We start from the raw sequence: 17,016 nt of genomic DNA, 5'->3' as shown, positions 1-17,016 counted from the left end.
TTTACAGGAATAATGCATCAGGACATAATCACAAGACAGGAACAGTTGAGTGTAAATTTATGGAGTGGTATTTGGAAGAAGCAAATGTGAAAATCCATGAGTATCTGCATCTTAATCGTAAAATACCAACCTTTGGATGTTGCATATTTTTTTTTGAGTTCTCTCATGGGATGTAGGTGTCACTATCTGGACCAGCATTTATTGCCCATCCCTACTTATCCCCTGAGATGTTCATTTGCCAGAGAAGGACCTACAATGCCCTGAAGGAGGGAATTCCAGGATTTTGACCCAGCGACACTGGAGGAACGGTGATATCTTTCCAAGTCAGGATGATGAGGGGCTTGGAAACGAACTTTCAGGTGTTATCTGCTGCACTTGTCTTTCTAGTTAATGGAAAGCAGCAATTCAATCCTTATCACATCTGTCACAGTGATTCAGATGATATTGTACAGAGAAACATAGCAGCCATCAAGTACACAGTATGATCCCAAGACTGCCATTCAATGAATAATCATTGGTCATTTTGTCAGTGGTGGTCTCATTCAAAATTTGCCAAAGGATCTTTAATATCAAACTGAACTTCATTTTACCTCAATTACAAATCTCCTCTTCAATGTTGCGGGCCTCTGTCAGTGCTGCTTTGAAGTGCCTACTTCAGGCTATTTGTTCAGGATGCTACAACCTTCTAACTCAGAGGTGGTAGTGTGAATCCCTGAAGCACATTCCACTCCAGAGGTTTTTAAAATCCTCTCGCAGGTGAAGGAGGTGGTGGGGGGGGGGTTCCTTCTCTTGCCCCACAACAGTCCATGGGACAGAAGCCTGAGCACGGGGCTGAGTGGAGAGGGGTTTAAGGACTGTGACTTAGCCACTGTGTACAAATGGCCAAATACATGTCCAGTTTGGGAGAACATGGAGAAAATGATGTTCCTTTATCAATTCTTAAACTCCTTAAGAAATGCTCCGAACTTTGCTTAAGTAAACAGGGCTGGTAATGCCTAGTCTTGAGTCCACAAAGGGTTAAATCAGTTCAATAATGTTTATCATTTGTAAATGTAGATCCCATAGCTCATCACTGGTGACGGAAATTAGTACAGATACACAGAAATGTCCCCCAGTTAGTGCCTGCATAATTCATGTGCCGTGTCTAATGTGATCGAGGGACATTTTAAGCTGATTTCTCCTAAAGTGAAAGGGAATATGTTTTCCGAAACCAGAGAAATCCACAGAGGTAGATAGATGAAGTTGTGATTACATGGAGAATGCAGTCTGCCATGGTTTGTGCATGGATGGGACTCTATGATGAAGTCACTTGTAATCTGCAGACCTCTTGGCACCAGGGCCTTTGATGGACTCTGTTCCCTCTGGGTCAGATCCACGATGCCAGCCCGGTCTATTGCAATCTCTTTTTTTTGCTCATGAGGGCAAAAGCAGTTATCTGATTTGGCGGCTGGAGATAAAGCATGGCTCCACATATTCAGAATACCTGAACAGGGCCTTGTCTGTCTGTCTGCATACGTGCTCACTGTTGTGTGTCAGCTCCTCCTTGAATGAAAACGTTTGGGTTGTGCCATATTGTCTCCGGCCTGTGCTAGTGCCTGTGAGTGATGCCGCAGTGTCTCGGAGCCAAATACCACAGCTATGTTTCAGCAACACTGGAATCCCCAGTAGGCCTTTAACCCCTTCACTACCTTCTCGCCTTGATTTTTCTTTTAGAAGTAAAAAGCCTTCCTTTCCAGACCTGGATATTTTTCAGTGGAGTCATTGTTGTAATACAGAAAATGCAGGAACCAATTGGGGAACCACAAACTCCAAGAAAGCAGGTAGTGGGCAAATTATCTCCTTTCTGTTGATGTTGGCTGAGAGGTGAATGTTGACCAGGTACCCCTTCTCTCTTTTGAAATTGTGTCAAAGAACATCTGCTCCATCTTAGAGAGTAGGAAGTCTCATCTGAGCAAATGTAGTACCTCGAAGTGTGCGGCACTCCCTCAGTGCTGCTCTGGGAGTGTTAAACTTCACTGTGAGCTTGGGTGTCTGGAGTGAGTCTTGAACCTGCAGAGAGGTGAGAATGTTCAATGCATCGAACTCTGTGTCACCTTTGACGTCCTTGCAACAGCCTGACACTTGTACCTATTTTTCTCAGTCAGCTAGTTCACCAATATTATCACACACTTCTGCTGTCAGCTGGGATTCGAACCTAGGTCTCCAGGTCCAGACGATGCTATCACCCACCTACAAGAGGGCCCCAAAGTAAACATTGAAAAGTTGAAGTTGCCCATCCCCTTTGAGATGACTGTCTGGGGTACATCACCATCCTGACACTTTTAATAATCAGCAAAGTGGGCAACACGGTAGCACAGTGGTTAGCACTGCTGCCTTACAGCGCCAGAGACCCGGGTTCAATTCCCGTCTCGGGCGACTCTCTGTGTGGAGTTTGCACATTCGGGTGCTCCGGTTTCCTCCCACAATCCAAGAATGTGCAGGTCAGGTGAATTGGCCAAGCTAAATTACCTGTAGTGTTAGATGTAGGGGAATGGGTCTGGGTGGGTTGCGCTTCAGCGGGTCAGTGTGGACTTGTTGGGCCGAAGGGCCTGTTTCCACACTAAGTAATCTAATCAAAGTACGTTTCAAGTGCAGTTGCTGTGACTGGGACAAGATGCAGGGATGGAGCTGGTTAAAACTCTGGGTAGAGAGGTGCCAAGTAGAAATTTACAGCCCCAGGATTTTGAAATCACATTAGGAGGAAGGAAGTGAGTGATGGTTGGTCAGGCCCTGAGTTCTTCAGCATGTCTGTTTTACTGCAGATCACAGAGTTTACATTTCTTCATGTAATCTTTTATAGGGGCCAAAAAATGTTTCCCCTAGGTGGATGGGTCAATGATCACGGGAGCATAGTTTTAAGGGAAGGGGCAGGAGGTTCAGAGGAGATGTGAAGGAAATCTTGTCACCACCCTCTGGGTGGAATCTGGAACTCACTGTGTGTAAGGGTGCGAGAGACAGAAACCTTCACACCTTTGAAAAAGGATTTAGATGTGCACTTGCAATGCCAAGACCATAGAAGGCTGTGCGCCAGGTACTGGAAAATGGGGTGAGAACAGTTGTCAAAATGTGTGGTGCTGGAAAAGTCAGGCAGCATCCAAGGAGCAGGAGAGTCAATGTTTCGAGCATAAGCCCTTTATCAGGAAGCCCTTGTCCAAGGATGCCTGCCTTGAAGAAGTTCCCTCTTCCAGGGACTAGAATGGTTCCCTGTTTTTGAACTGTCTGAGCACAGTGGGCTGAAGGGCCTTTTTCTATGCTGTAGGCCTCGATGACTCTGAGGGTGTGGGCGTCACTGTCTGGGCCGGCATTTGTTGCCCACCTCAGTTGTTCCAGAGAAGATGATGGTGAGCTGCCTTCTATCTAAGAGACGTACCTAGACCCACAATGCCCTGAGGGAGGGAATTCCAGCAAATAGTGTTGATAAAAATAACAAATACTTGAAATACTCAGCAAGTCAGGCTGCCTTGGTAGAATGAAACAGAGTTCCTGTTTGAATGAATGTTCACCAACCTGAAAGATTACCTCTGATTATCTCCACAGACGCTGATTGGCGCGTTTCACATCTTCAGCATTTTGTTTTGATTTGATTTCAGATTTTTAGTATCCACAGTGCTCGCTAAGGTGATCAGTTCATAATTTCCGTGACAAAGCTACATTGGAGAAGTTGGGACTGTTCTCCTCAGAGAACAAAAGGCTGACTCCTGTTCCTATTTCTGACAGGCCTCATGGGAACAGTTTGCCTCTGTCAACATCCGCCATCATTTGAATGTCTCTAACAATCCCTAATCTACTCCAAGAACAGTCTCAGTTTCTTCCCTGTTTCCATGTACTTTATGTTTAGAGTCAAAAATCTCACAAAACCAGGTTAGAGTCCAACTAGTTTATTTGGAAGCACAAGCTTTCAGAGCACTACTGCTTCATCAGGTAACTAGCGATAACCTGGTGTTGTGTGATTTTTGACTTTGTCCACCCAGTCCAACACCGGCACCTCCACATCGTGGGCACAGGTTTTCATGATTCTCTTACACAGTCCCTCTAAAAGCCCTTCACATCCTCCCTATAATGTACATCCTGGAATTGGACACAATTCTCTAACTGAGGCCAAGCCAGGTCAGCATGAGAAAGCAGCAAGTTGTTTGGATTTGGAATCCACTCCCTGCAGTGTGGAAACAGATTTGGAAATAACTTTCAAAAGGGAATTGTTTAATTAAAGGGAACTTTCCCTTCCCTTCTCCGAGCAGCTCCAGCATGTCCACTCTCTCCATAATACAGCAACCGCTCATATTGTGTAGCAACCTGGTCACCATTTTCAGAAGAGAGACGCTGGTGATGATTGGCAGGTTCACTGGGGGTCAGCAGAGTTTCAATCATCATGGAGCTCTGAACAAGGTTCACTGGGGGTCAGCAGAGTTTCAATCATCATGGAGCTCTGAACAAGGTTCACTGGACTCAGCACGTTACATTGTTCCTGTCTCCACAGATGCTGTTGGACCTGCTGAGTTTCTCCAACACTTCCTGTGATTGCAATGGTGTTTATTTCACTCAGAGCTCAAGTGGCTGATGTGAGAACCATTGCAAAAATCAATCAGTGTGTGTATGAAGTCTCCTTATTCCAATTATCCTATCACCTCTGTGCTCATTTGCCTAACTCAGAGGCAAGGAATGGCTCGATTTCAAGTTTCTCATCTGTGCTTTCAATTTTCTCCTCAGCATTTCTGTCTCTCTGTAATCTCCTCCAACCCCATAATCCTGTGAGATTGTAATCTCCTCCAACCCCATAACCCTGTGAGATTGTAATCTCCTCCAACCCCATAATCCTGTGAGATTGTAACCTCCTCCAACCCCATAACCCTGTGAGATTGTAATCTCCTCCAACCCCATAACCCTGTGAGATTGTAACCTCCTCCAACCCCATAACCCTGTGAGATTGTAACCTCCACCAACCCCATAACCCTGTGAGATTGTAATCTCCTCCAACCCCATAATCCTGTGAGATTGTAACCTCCTCCAACCCCATAACCCTGTGAGATTGTAACCTCCACCAACCCCATAACCCTGTGAGATTGTAATCTCCTCCAACTATAACCCTGTGAGATTGTAATCTCCTCCAACTATAACCCTGTGAGATTGTAATCTCCTCCAACTCCATAACCCTGTGAGATTGTAATCTCCTCCAACTCCATAACCCTGTGAGATTGTAATCTCCTCCAACTATAACCCTGTGAGATTGTAATCTCCTCCAACTCCATAACCCTGTGAGATTGTAATCTCCTCCAACTCCATAACCCTGTGAGATTGTAATCTCCTCCAACTATAACCCTGTGAGATTGTAATCTCCTCCAACCCCATTACCCTGTGAGATTGTAACCTCCTCCAACCCCATAACCCTGTGAGATTGTAATCTCCTCCAACCCCATAACCCTGTGAGATTGTAATCTCCTCCAACCCCATAATCCTGTGAGATTGTAATCTCCTCCAACCCCATAACCCTGTGAGATTGTAATCTCCTCCAAACCCCATAACCCTGTGAGATTGTAATCTCCTCCAACCCCATAACCCTGTGAGATTGTAATCTCCTCCAACTCCATAACCCTGTGAGATTGTAATCTCCTCCAACCCCCATAACCCTGTGAGATTGTAACCTCCTCCAACTCCATAACCCTGTGAGATTGTAATCTCCTCCAACCCCCATAACCCTGTGAGATTGTAATCTCCTCCAACCCCATAACCCTGTGAGATTGTAATCTCCTCCAACCCCCATAACCCTGTGAGATTGTAATCTCCTCCAACCCCATAACTCTGTGAGATTGTAACCTCCTCCAACTCCATAACCCTGTGAGATTGTAACCTCCTCCAACTCCATAACCCTGTGAGATTGTAACCTCCTCCAACACCATAACCCTGTGAGATTGTAATCTCCTCCAACTCCATAATCCTGTGAGATTGTAATCTCCTCCAACACCATAACCCTGTGAGATTGTAATCTCCTCCAACCCCATAGCCCTGTGAGATTGTAATCTCCTCCAACCCCATAACCCTGTGAGATTGTAAACTCCACCAACTCCATAACCCTGTGAGATTGTAACCTCCTCCAACTCCATAACCCTGTGAGATTGTAACCTCCTCCAACCCCCATAACCCTGTGAGATTGTAACCTCCTCCAACCCCATTACCCTGTGAGATTGTAAACTCCACCAACTCCATAACCCTGTGAGATTGTAATCTCCTCCAAACCCCATAACCCTGTGAGATTGTAATCTCCTCCAACTCCATAATCCTATGAGATTGTAATCTCCTCCAACTGCATAACCCTGTGAGATTGTAACCTCCTCCAACCCCATTACCCTGTGAGATTGTAAACTCCACCAACTCCATAACCCTGTGAGATTGTAACCTCCTCCAACTGCATAACCCTGTGAGATTGTAACCTCCACCAACTCCATAACCCTGTGAGATTGTAATCTCCTCCAACACCATAATCCTGTGAGATTGTAATCTCCTCCAACCCCATAACCCTGTGAGATTGTAACCTCCTCCAACCCCATAACCCTGTGAGATTGTAATCTCCTCCAACCCCCATAATCCAGTGGGATTGTAATCTCCTCCAAACCCCATAACCCTGTTAGATTGTAATCTCCTCCAACCCCATAATCCTGTGAGATTGTAACCTCCTCCAAACCCCATAACCCTGTGAGATTGTAATCTCCTCCAACTCCATAACCTTGTGAGATTGTAACCTCCTCCAACCCCATAACCCTGTGAGATTGTAACCTCCTCCAACTCCATAACCCTGTGAGATTGTAATCTCCTCCAAACCCATAACCCTGTGAGATTAATCTCCTCCAACTCCATAACCTTGTGAGATTGTAACCTCCTCCAACCCCATAACCCTGTGAGATTGTAACCTCCTCCAACCCCATAACCCTGTGAGATTGTAACCTCCTCCAACCCCATAACCCTGTGAGATTGTAATCTCCTCCAAACCCATAACCCTGTGAGATTGTAATCTCTCCAACCCATAACCCTGTGAGATTGTAATCCCCTCCAACCCCATAGCCTTGTTAGATTGTAATCTCCTCCAACCCCATAACCCTGTGAGATTGTAATCTCCTCCAACCCCCATAACCCTGTGAGATTGTAATCTCCTCCAACCCCATAACCCTGTGAGATTGTAATCTCCTCCAACCCCATAACCCTGTGAGAATGTAATCTCCTCCAACCCCCATAATCCTGTGAGATTGTAATCTCCTCCAAACCCCATAACCCTGTGAGATTGTAATCTCCTCCAACCCCATAATCCTGTGAGATTGTAAACCCCTCCAACCCCATAACCCTGTGAGATTGTAATCTCCTCCAAACCCATAACACTGTGAGATTGTAATCTCCTCCAACCCCATAACCCTGTGAGATTGTAATCTCCTCCAACTCCATAACCCTGTGAGATTGTAATCTATTCCAACTGCATAACCCTGTGAGATTGTAACCTCCACCAACTCCATAACCCTGTGAGATTGTAATCTCCTCCAACTCCATAACCCTGTGAGATTGTAATCTATTCCAACTGCATAACCCTGTGAGATTGTAACCTCCACCAACTCCATAACCCTGTTAGATTGTAATCTCCTCCAACTCCATAACCCTGTGAGATTGTAATCTCCTCCAACTCCATAACCCTGTGAGATTGTAATCTCCTCCAACTATAACCCTGTGAGATTGTAATCTCCTCCAACTCCATAACCCTGTGAGATTGTAATCTCCTCCAACTCCATAACCCTGTGAGATTGTAATCTCCTCCAACTATAACCCTGTGAGATTGTAATCTCCTCCAACCCCATTACCCTGTGAGATTGTAACCTCCTCCAACCCCATAACCCTGTGAGATTGTAATCTCCTCCAACCCCATAACCCTGTGAGATTGTAATCTCCTCCAACCCCATAATCCTGTGAGATTGTAATCTCCTCCAACCCCATAACCCTGTGAGATTGTAATCTCCTCCAAACCCCATAACCCTGTGAGATTGTAATCTCCTCCAACCCCATAACCCTGTGAGATTGTAATCTCCTCCAACTCCATAACCCTGTGAGATTGTAATCTCCTCCAACCCCCATAACCCTGTGAGATTGTAACCTCCTCCAACTCCATAACCCTGTGAGATTGTAATCTCCTCCAACCCCCATAACCCTGTGAGATTGTAATCTCCTCCAACCCCATAACCCTGTGAGATTGTAATCTCCTCCAACCCCCATAACCCTGTGAGATTGTAATCTCCTCCAACCCCATAACCCTGTGAGATTGTAACCTCCTCCAACTCCATAACCCTGTGAGATTGTAACCTCCTCCAACTCCATAACCCTGTGAGATTGTAACCTCCTCCAACTCCATAACCCTGTGAGATTGTAATCTCCTCCAACACCATAACCCTGTGAGATTGTAATCTCCTCCAACCCCATAACCCTGTGAGATTGTAATCTCCTCCAACTCCATAATCCTGTGAGATTGTAATCTCCTCCAACACCATAACCCTGTGAGATTGTAATCTCCTCCAACCCCATAGCCCTGTGAGATTGTAATCTCCTCCAACCCCATAACCCTGTGAGATTGTAAACTCCACCAACTCCATAACCCTGTGAGATTGTAACCTCCTCCAACTCCATAACCCTGTGAGATTGTAACCTCCTCCAACCCCATTACCCTGTGAGATTGTAAACTCCACCAACTCCATAACCCTGTGAGATTGTAATCTCCTCCAAACCCCATAACCCTGTGAGATTGTAATCTCCTCCAACTCCATAATCCTGTGAGATTGTAATCTCCTCCAACTGCATAACCCTGTGAGATTGTAACCTCCTCCAACCCCATTACCCTGTGAGATTGTAAACTCCACCAACTCCATAACCCTGTGAGATTGTAACCTCCTCCAACTGCATAACCCTGTGAGATTGTAACCTCCACCAACTCCATAACCCTGTGAGATTGTAATCTCCTCCAACACCATAATCCTGTGAGATTGTAATCTCCTCCAACCCCATAACCCTGTGAGATTGTAATCTCCTCCAACCCCATAACCCTGTGAGATTGTAATCTCCTCCAACCCCCATAATCCAGTGGGATTGTAATCTCCTCCAAACCCCATAACCCTGTTAGATTGTAATCTCCTCCAACCCCATAATCCTGTGAGATTGTAACCTCCTCCAAACCCCATAACCCTGTGAGATTGTAATCTCCTCCAACTCCATAACCTTGTGAGATTGTAACCTCCTCCAACCCCATAACCCTGTGAGATTGTAACCTCCTGCAACTCCATAACCCTGTGAGATTGTAATCTCCTCCAAACCCATAACCCTGTGAGATTTAATCTCCTCCAACTCCATAACCTTGTGAGATTGTAACCTCCTCCAACCCCATAACCCTGTGAGATTGTAACCTCCTCCAACCCCATAACCCTGTGAGATTGTAACCTCCTCCAACCCCATAACCCTGTGAGATTGTAATCTCCTCCAAACCCATAACCCTGTGAGATTGTAATCTCTCCAACCCATAACCCTGTGAGATTGTAATCCCCTCCAACCCCATAGCCTTGTTAGATTGTAATCTCCTCCAACCCCATAACCCTGTGAGATTGTAATCTCCTCCAACCCCCATAACCCTGTGAGATTGTAATCTCCTCCAACCCCATAACCCTGTGAGATTGTAATCTCCTCCAACCCCATAACCCTGTGAGAATGTAATCTCCTCCAACCCCCATAATCCTGTGAGATTGTAATCTCCTCCAAACCCCATAACCCTGTGAGATTGTAATCTCCTCCAACCCCATAATCCTGTGAGATTGTAAACCCCTCCAACCCCATAACCCTGTGAGATTGTAATCTCCTCCAAACCCATAACACTGTGAGATTGTAATCTCCTCCAACCCCATAACCCTGTGAGATTGTAATCTCCTCCAACTCCATAACCCTGTGAGATTGTAATCTATTCCAACTGCATAACCCTGTGAGATTGTAACCTCCACCAACTCCATAACCCTGTGAGATTGTAATCTCCTCCAACTCCATAACCCTGTGAGATTGTAATCTATTCCAACTGCATAACCCTGTGAGATTGTAACCTCCACCAACTCCATAACCCTGTTAGATTGTAATCTCCTCCAACTCCATAACCCTGTGAGATTGTAACCTCCTCCAACTCCATAACCCTGTGAGATTGTAATCTCCTCCAACCCCATAACCCTGTGAGATTGTAATCTCCTCCAACTCCATAACCCTGTGAAATTGTAACCTCCTCCAACTCCATTACCCTGTGAGATTGTAACCTCCTCCAACTATAACCCTGTGAGATTGTAATCTCCTCCAACCCCATTACCCTGTGAGATTGTAACCTCCTCCAACCCCATAACCCTGTGAGATTGTAATCTCCTCCAACCCCATAACCCTGTGAGATTGTAATCTCCTCCAACCCCATAACCCTGTGAGATTGTAATCTCCTCCAACCCCATAACCCTGTGAGATTGTAATCTCCTCCAACTCCATAACCCTGTGAGATTGTAACCTCCTCCAACCCCATAACCCTGTGAGATTGTAATCTCCTCCAGTCCCATAACCCTGTGAGATTGTAATCTCCTCCAACCCCATAACCCTGTGAGATTGTAATCTTCTCCAACCCCCATAACCCTCTGAGATTGTAATCTCCTCCAAACCCATAACCCTGTGAGATTGTAATCTCTCCAACCCATAACCCTGTGAGATTGTAATCCCCTCCAACCCCATAGCCTTGTTAGATTGTAATCTCCTCCAAACCCATAACCCTGAGTGATTGTAATCTTCTCCAACCCCCATAATCCTGTGAGATTGTAATCTCCTCCAAACCCCATAACCCTGTGAGATTGTAATCTCCTCCAGTCCCATAATCCTGTGAGATTGTAATCTCCTCCAAACCCATAACCCTGTTAGATTGTAATCTCCTCCAACTCCATAACCCTGTGAGATTGTAACCTCCTCCAACTCCATAACCCTGTGAGATTGTAATCTCCTCCAACCCCATAACCCTGTGAGATTGTAATCTCCTCCAACTCCATAACCCTGTGAAATTGTAACCTCCTCCAACTCCATAACCCTGTGAGATTGTAATCTCCTCCAACTATAACCCTGTGAGATTGTAATCTCCTCCAACCCCATTACCCTGTGAGATTGTAACCTCCTCCAACCCCATAACCCTGTGAGATTGTAATCTCCTCCAACCCCATAACCCTGTGAGATTGTAATCTCCTCCAACCCCATAACCCTGTGAGATTGTAATCTCCTCCAACCCCATAACCCTGTGAGATTGTAATCTCCTCCAACTCCATAACCCTGTGAGATTGTAACCTCCTCCAACCCCATAACCCTGTGAGATTGTAATCTCCTCCAGTCCCATAACCCTGTGAGATTGTAATCTCCTCCAACCCCATAACCCTGTGAGATTGTAATCTTCTCCAACCCCCATAACCCTGTGAGATTGTAATCTCCTCCAAACCCATAACCCTGTGAGATTGTAATCTCTCCAACCCATAACCCTGTGAGATTGTAATCCCCTCCAACCCCATAGCCTTGTTAGATTGTAATCTCCTCCAAACCCATAACCCTGAGTGATTGTAATCTTCTCCAACCCCCATAATCCTGTGAGATTGTAATCTTCTCCAAACCCCATAACCCTGTGAGATTGTAATCTCCTCCAGTCCCATAATCCTGTGAGATTGTAATCTCCTCCAAACCCATAACCCTGTGAGATTGTAATCTCCTCCAGTCCCATAACCCTGTGAGATTGTAATCTCCTCCAAACCCATAACCCTGTGAGATTGTAATCTTCTCCAACCCCCATAATCCTGTGAGATTGTAATCTCCTCCAAACCCATAACCCTGTGGGATTGTAATCTCCTCCAAACCACATAACCCTTTGAGATTGTAATCTCCTCCAATCCCATAACCCTGTGAGATTGTAATCTCCTCCAACCCCATAACCCTGTGAGATTGTAATCTCCTCCAACCCCACAATCCTGTGAGATTGTAATCTCCTCCAACCCCATAACCCTGTGAGATTGTAATCTCCTCCAACCCCATTACCCTGTGAGATTGTAATCTCCTCCAACCCCATAACCCTGTGAGATTGTAATCCCCTCCAACCCCATAACCCTGTGAGACTGTAATCTCCTCCAAACCCCATAATCCTGTGAGATTGTAATCTCCTCCAACCCCATAACCCTGTGAGATTGTAATCTCCTCCAACCCCATAACCCTGTGAGATTGTAATCTCCTCCAGTCCCATAACCCTGTGAGATTGTGATGTTCTCCAGCCCTGGAACACTGTGAGATATCTGTGCTTGAGTTCTGGCTGATTCCCTGATTTTACTCACCCTGCCATTGTCAGCTGTGCCTTCAGCCTGTCTTACACTTGCCACTTCTGTCTTTCTCCAAGGCAAGTCCTTTCACATTGACCTTTTTTGTCAAAGGTATCAGTCATCTACCCGAACATCACGTTACCATTGTTAAATTATGTTTTCCAGCACAACTGAGGAGAATCTTGGGGCTATGTCAATGATGCTACAAGTTCTTCTTGTAACATTCTTTCTAATAATTCCTCTCTGCCCATAGATGGATTAAACCCAGAAACCAAGCAACAGCTCACAACATCCAGCAAGAAGAAATCGAAAGGAGGGAAGGGTGACTCAACGAAAGCAGAAGATGGGAAGACTGAAGTACAACCCATAATGATCATTTTGGCCTTTAAAAGATACATATTTGATCCTCAAAAGAAAATGATACAGTCCTAAAGTGTTTGTGAAGCATAGGTGTTCAGGGCTACGACTGGGTCAAACAAAATCCTTGCCTTAAAGTCCATTATTCTGGGGACAGGTTTCTATGATTTTTGAAGGAATAAAACCAAAATGAATTCTTTTGTTTGCTACAAGATGTATTCTGTTTCAAAGTTTTGGAATGGGAGGGCCTTACCCCTAAAGGAGCTAACTGATGATAGCACATCCCAAGGCAGTGCTGCTGTCAGTGAGGAACCATTTGAACTGTCGAGGTGTGATTGTCGGTCAGCCGATTGACCACTTGGTGGAGGGGAAGTTTCATTCTGGCCTCAAACACGTGTCCAGATGACTTCATATCATCAGGAGTCAGGGGTGGGATAAAGACCATGAGTGCTTTAAGTGCAGAGAGAGAGAGAGAGAGAGAGAGCAGTCCAAGTTAACATCTCAGATCAGTGACTTTCTGCGAAAACTGGAATTGGCTTGGAGATGCAACAGGCTTTTCAGCCCATACAGAGGCAGGCTCAAGGAGCTGTAGGTGAATAAGTTGAAAACTGTACAATAGGAGATGAAATGATGGAAGAGGAACGATGCAAGGCTAAAGGAGGTGGTGAGGGATAAAGCAAAAGGTGGGTGCAGAGAGGGTGGAAGGGGGATCAGCAACATCTTTGCCAAAAACAACCCAAAGAACTGTGAATGCTGGAAATCAGAAACTGCTGAAGAAATTCAGCAGGTCAGGCAGCATCAGTGGAGAGAAAGCAGAGTTAACATCTCTGGTCCAGAGACCTTCAGAACTTCAGCATAGACACCTGCTCCTCCTGACAAGGTCTGTTTCACTGCACTCACTTCAGAACTGGGGTCCGCAACACTAGGTTCACCCTGCAGCTGTAGTGCTAGAGCAGAGGGTGTAGGGCTCACTGTAAGTGTAACCAGCCCACACCCAGCCCCGTCCTGGATCTGATTCTTATTTCAAAAACATCACAACCTTCCTACAGCCGTGACAGCATTACAGAAACTGCACTGAGATCTGATCAGCAGATTACCACATCAGCTGAATGAATGTAAATCACTTCTTTAGTTTAATTGTGAATTGAATGTACAAATTGTTCAATATTATCAATACTTGTTATGCCCTGAACTGCCCTGACAGCCGTTGGATGTGACGTAATGTTAAATTCTAAACAAGCTCTCTCCTCTCTTGTTTCCTCTCTTGTTATCTTTGTTTTACACAAACCAACATTCCCACAGCCACAGCAGGGAGTTCTCTCATTTTCTTGATGGATATTTATGTCTAATGGACTGGAACCACAGACAGAGGGTTCATGTGTTTTATTGTTCGCTCATGTTCCACTGCAGAAGGCCTTCTGAAGCACCGTCGCTGACTCCTGATGAACATTTCTCCTAACCTGCTGTTCCGTTCGTAATGCCCGTATCCTCTATCCTGTGTTGAAAAATGTGTTGCTGGAAAAGCGCAGCAGGTCAGGCAGCATCCAAGGAGCAGGAGAATCGACGTTTCGGGCGCACCTGGGATCGACTGCAGGCCTATTCATTCTACTAGTTTCCTGTTCCATCCCTGGGTTCATTGCTACTCAACTCCAGCCCCGCAACCCACTGTACCCCCCAAACATCCCCCAACTCACTGTACCCCCCAAACACCCCCCCCCAACTCACTGTACCCCCAAACACCCCCCCTGAGCTCACTGTATCCACAAGCACCACCAGCCCCCTGAACTCACTGTACCCCCCCCCCCAAACACCCCCCTGAGCTCACTGTTATCCCCAACACCCCCCGAGCTCACTGTATCCACAAACACCACATCCCTGAGCTCACTGAACCCCAAACATCCCCCCGAGCACACTGTACCCCCCAAACACCAACCCCCTGAGCTCACTGAACCCCAAACATCCCCCCGAGCTCACTGTACCCCTCAAACACCAACCCCCTGAGCTCACTGTACCCCCCAAACACCCCCCTGAGCTCACTGTATCCACAAGCACCACCAGCACCCTGAACTCACTGTACCCCCCCCAAACACTCCACTGAGCTCACTGTTACCCCCAACACCCCCCGAGCTCACTGTACCCCCCAAACACCACATCCCTGAGCTCACTGTACCCCCCCAAACACCCCCCTGAGCTCACTGTACCCCCCAAACACCACCCTGAGCTCACTGTACCCCCCAAACACCCCCCTGAACTCACTGTTACCCCCAACACCCCCCGAGCTCACTGTACCCCCCAAACACCCCCCTGAGCTCACTGTTACCCCCAACACCCCCCGAGTTCACTGTATCCACAAACACCATACCCCTGAGCTCACTGAACCCCAAACATCCCCCGAGCACAGTGTACCCCCCAAACACCACCCCCCTGAGGTCACTGTACCCCACAAACACCACCCCCCCTGAGGTCACTGTTCCCCACCAAACACCACCCCCACGAGCTCACTGTACCCCCCAAACACCACCCCCACGAGCTCACTGTACCCCCCAAACACCACCCCCACGAGCTCACTGTACCCCCCAAACACCACCCCCCACGAGCTCACTGTACCCCCCAAACACCACCACCCTGAGCTCACTGTCCCCCCCAAACACCACCCCCACGAGCTCACTGTACCCCCCAAACACCACCCCACTGAGCTCACTGTACCCCCCAAACACCACCCCCACGAGCTCACTGTACCCCCCAAACACCACCCCCACGAGCTCACTGTACCCCCCAAACACCACCCCCACGAGCTCACTGTACCCCCCAAACACCACCCCCCACGAGCTCACTGTACCCCCCAAACACCACCCCCCACGAGCTCACTGTACCCCCCAAACACCACCCCCCTGAGCTCACTGTACCCCCCAAACACCCCCCTGAGCTCACTGTACCCCCCAAACACCCCCCTGAACTCACTGTTACCCCCAACACCCCCCGAGCTCACTGTACCCCCCAAACACCCCCCTGAGCTCACTGTTACCCCCAACACCCCCCGAGCTCACTGTATCCACAAACACCATACCCCTGAGCTCACTGAACCCCAAACATCCCCCGAGCACAGTGTAGCCCCCAAACACCACCCCCCTGAGCTCACTGTACCCCCCAAACACCACCCCCCTGAGCTCACTGTACCCCCCAAACACCACCCCCCTGAGCTCACTGTACCCCCCAAACACCACCCTCCTGAGCTCACTGTACCCCCAAAACACAACCCCCCTGAGCTCACTGTACCCCCCAAACACCACCCCCCTGAGCTCACTGTACCCCCCAAACACCACCCCCCTGAGCTCACTGTACCCCCCAAACACCACCCCCACGAGCTCACTGTACCCCCCAAACACCACCCCCCTGAGCTCACTGTACCCCCCAAACACCACCCCCACGAGCTCACTGTACCCACAAAACACCACCCCCCGAGCTCACTGTACCCCCCAAACACCACCCCCCTGAGCTCACTGTCCCCCCCAAACACCACCCCCCTGAGCTCACTGTCCCCCCCAAACACCAACCCCCTGAGCTCACTGTACCCCCCAAACACCAACCCCCTGAGCTCACTGTACCCCCCAAACACCACCCCCCTGAGCTCACTGTACCCCCCAAACACCACCCCCTGAGCTCACTGTCCCCCCCAAACACCACCCCCCTGAGCTCACTGTATCCCCAAACACCACCCCCCTGAGCTCACTGTACCCCCCAAACACCACCCCCCTGAACCCACTACACCCCCCAAACACCAACCCCCTGAGCTCACTGTCCCCCCCAAACACCAACCCCCTGAGCTCACTGTATCCCCCAAACACCACCCCACTGAGCTCACTGTACCCCCCAAACACCAACCCCCTGAGCTCACTGTCCCCCCCAAACACCACCCCCCTGAGCTCACTGTCCCCCCCAAACACCACCCCCCTGAACCCACTACACCCCCCAAACACCACCCCCCTGAGCTCACTGTCCCCCCCAAACACCAACCCCCTGAGCTCACTACACCCCCCAAACACCACCCCCCTGAGCTCACTGTCCCCCCCAAACACCACCCCCCTGAGCTCACTGTATCCCCAAACACCACCCCCCTGAGCTCACTGTACCCCCCAAACACCACCCCCCAGAGCTCACTGTACCCCCCAAACACCACCCCCCAGAGCTCACTGTACCCCCCAAACACCACCCCCCAGAGCTCACTGTACCCCCCAAACACCACCCCCCAGAG

The 17,016-nt window shown here is 48.0% G+C and overlaps 1 protein-coding gene across 1 annotated transcript in view; it reads left to right on the top strand.

Moving 5' to 3' along the window:
- Window positions 1-12,963, top strand: part of eefsec (eukaryotic elongation factor, selenocysteine-tRNA-specific) — a 417,489-nt gene extending 404,526 nt beyond the window's left edge. Inside the window, exon 7 of the mRNA XM_072581795.1 lies at window positions 12,661-12,963. Coding sequence (XP_072437896.1) covers window positions 12,661-12,839 — 179 coding nt within the window. The 3' untranslated portion in view covers window positions 12,840-12,963. The remainder of the gene's footprint in view (window positions 1-12,660) is intronic.
- Window positions 12,964-17,016: the final 4,053 nt, after the last annotated feature.

This window comes from Chiloscyllium punctatum, chromosome 12, assembly GCF_047496795.1.
Source record: "Chiloscyllium punctatum isolate Juve2018m chromosome 12, sChiPun1.3, whole genome shotgun sequence".
NCBI lineage: Eukaryota > Metazoa > Chordata > Chondrichthyes > Orectolobiformes > Hemiscylliidae > Chiloscyllium > Chiloscyllium punctatum.
The sequence above is the reverse complement of the archived record's forward strand: the minus strand, read 5'-3'. Positions and strand labels throughout refer to the sequence as shown.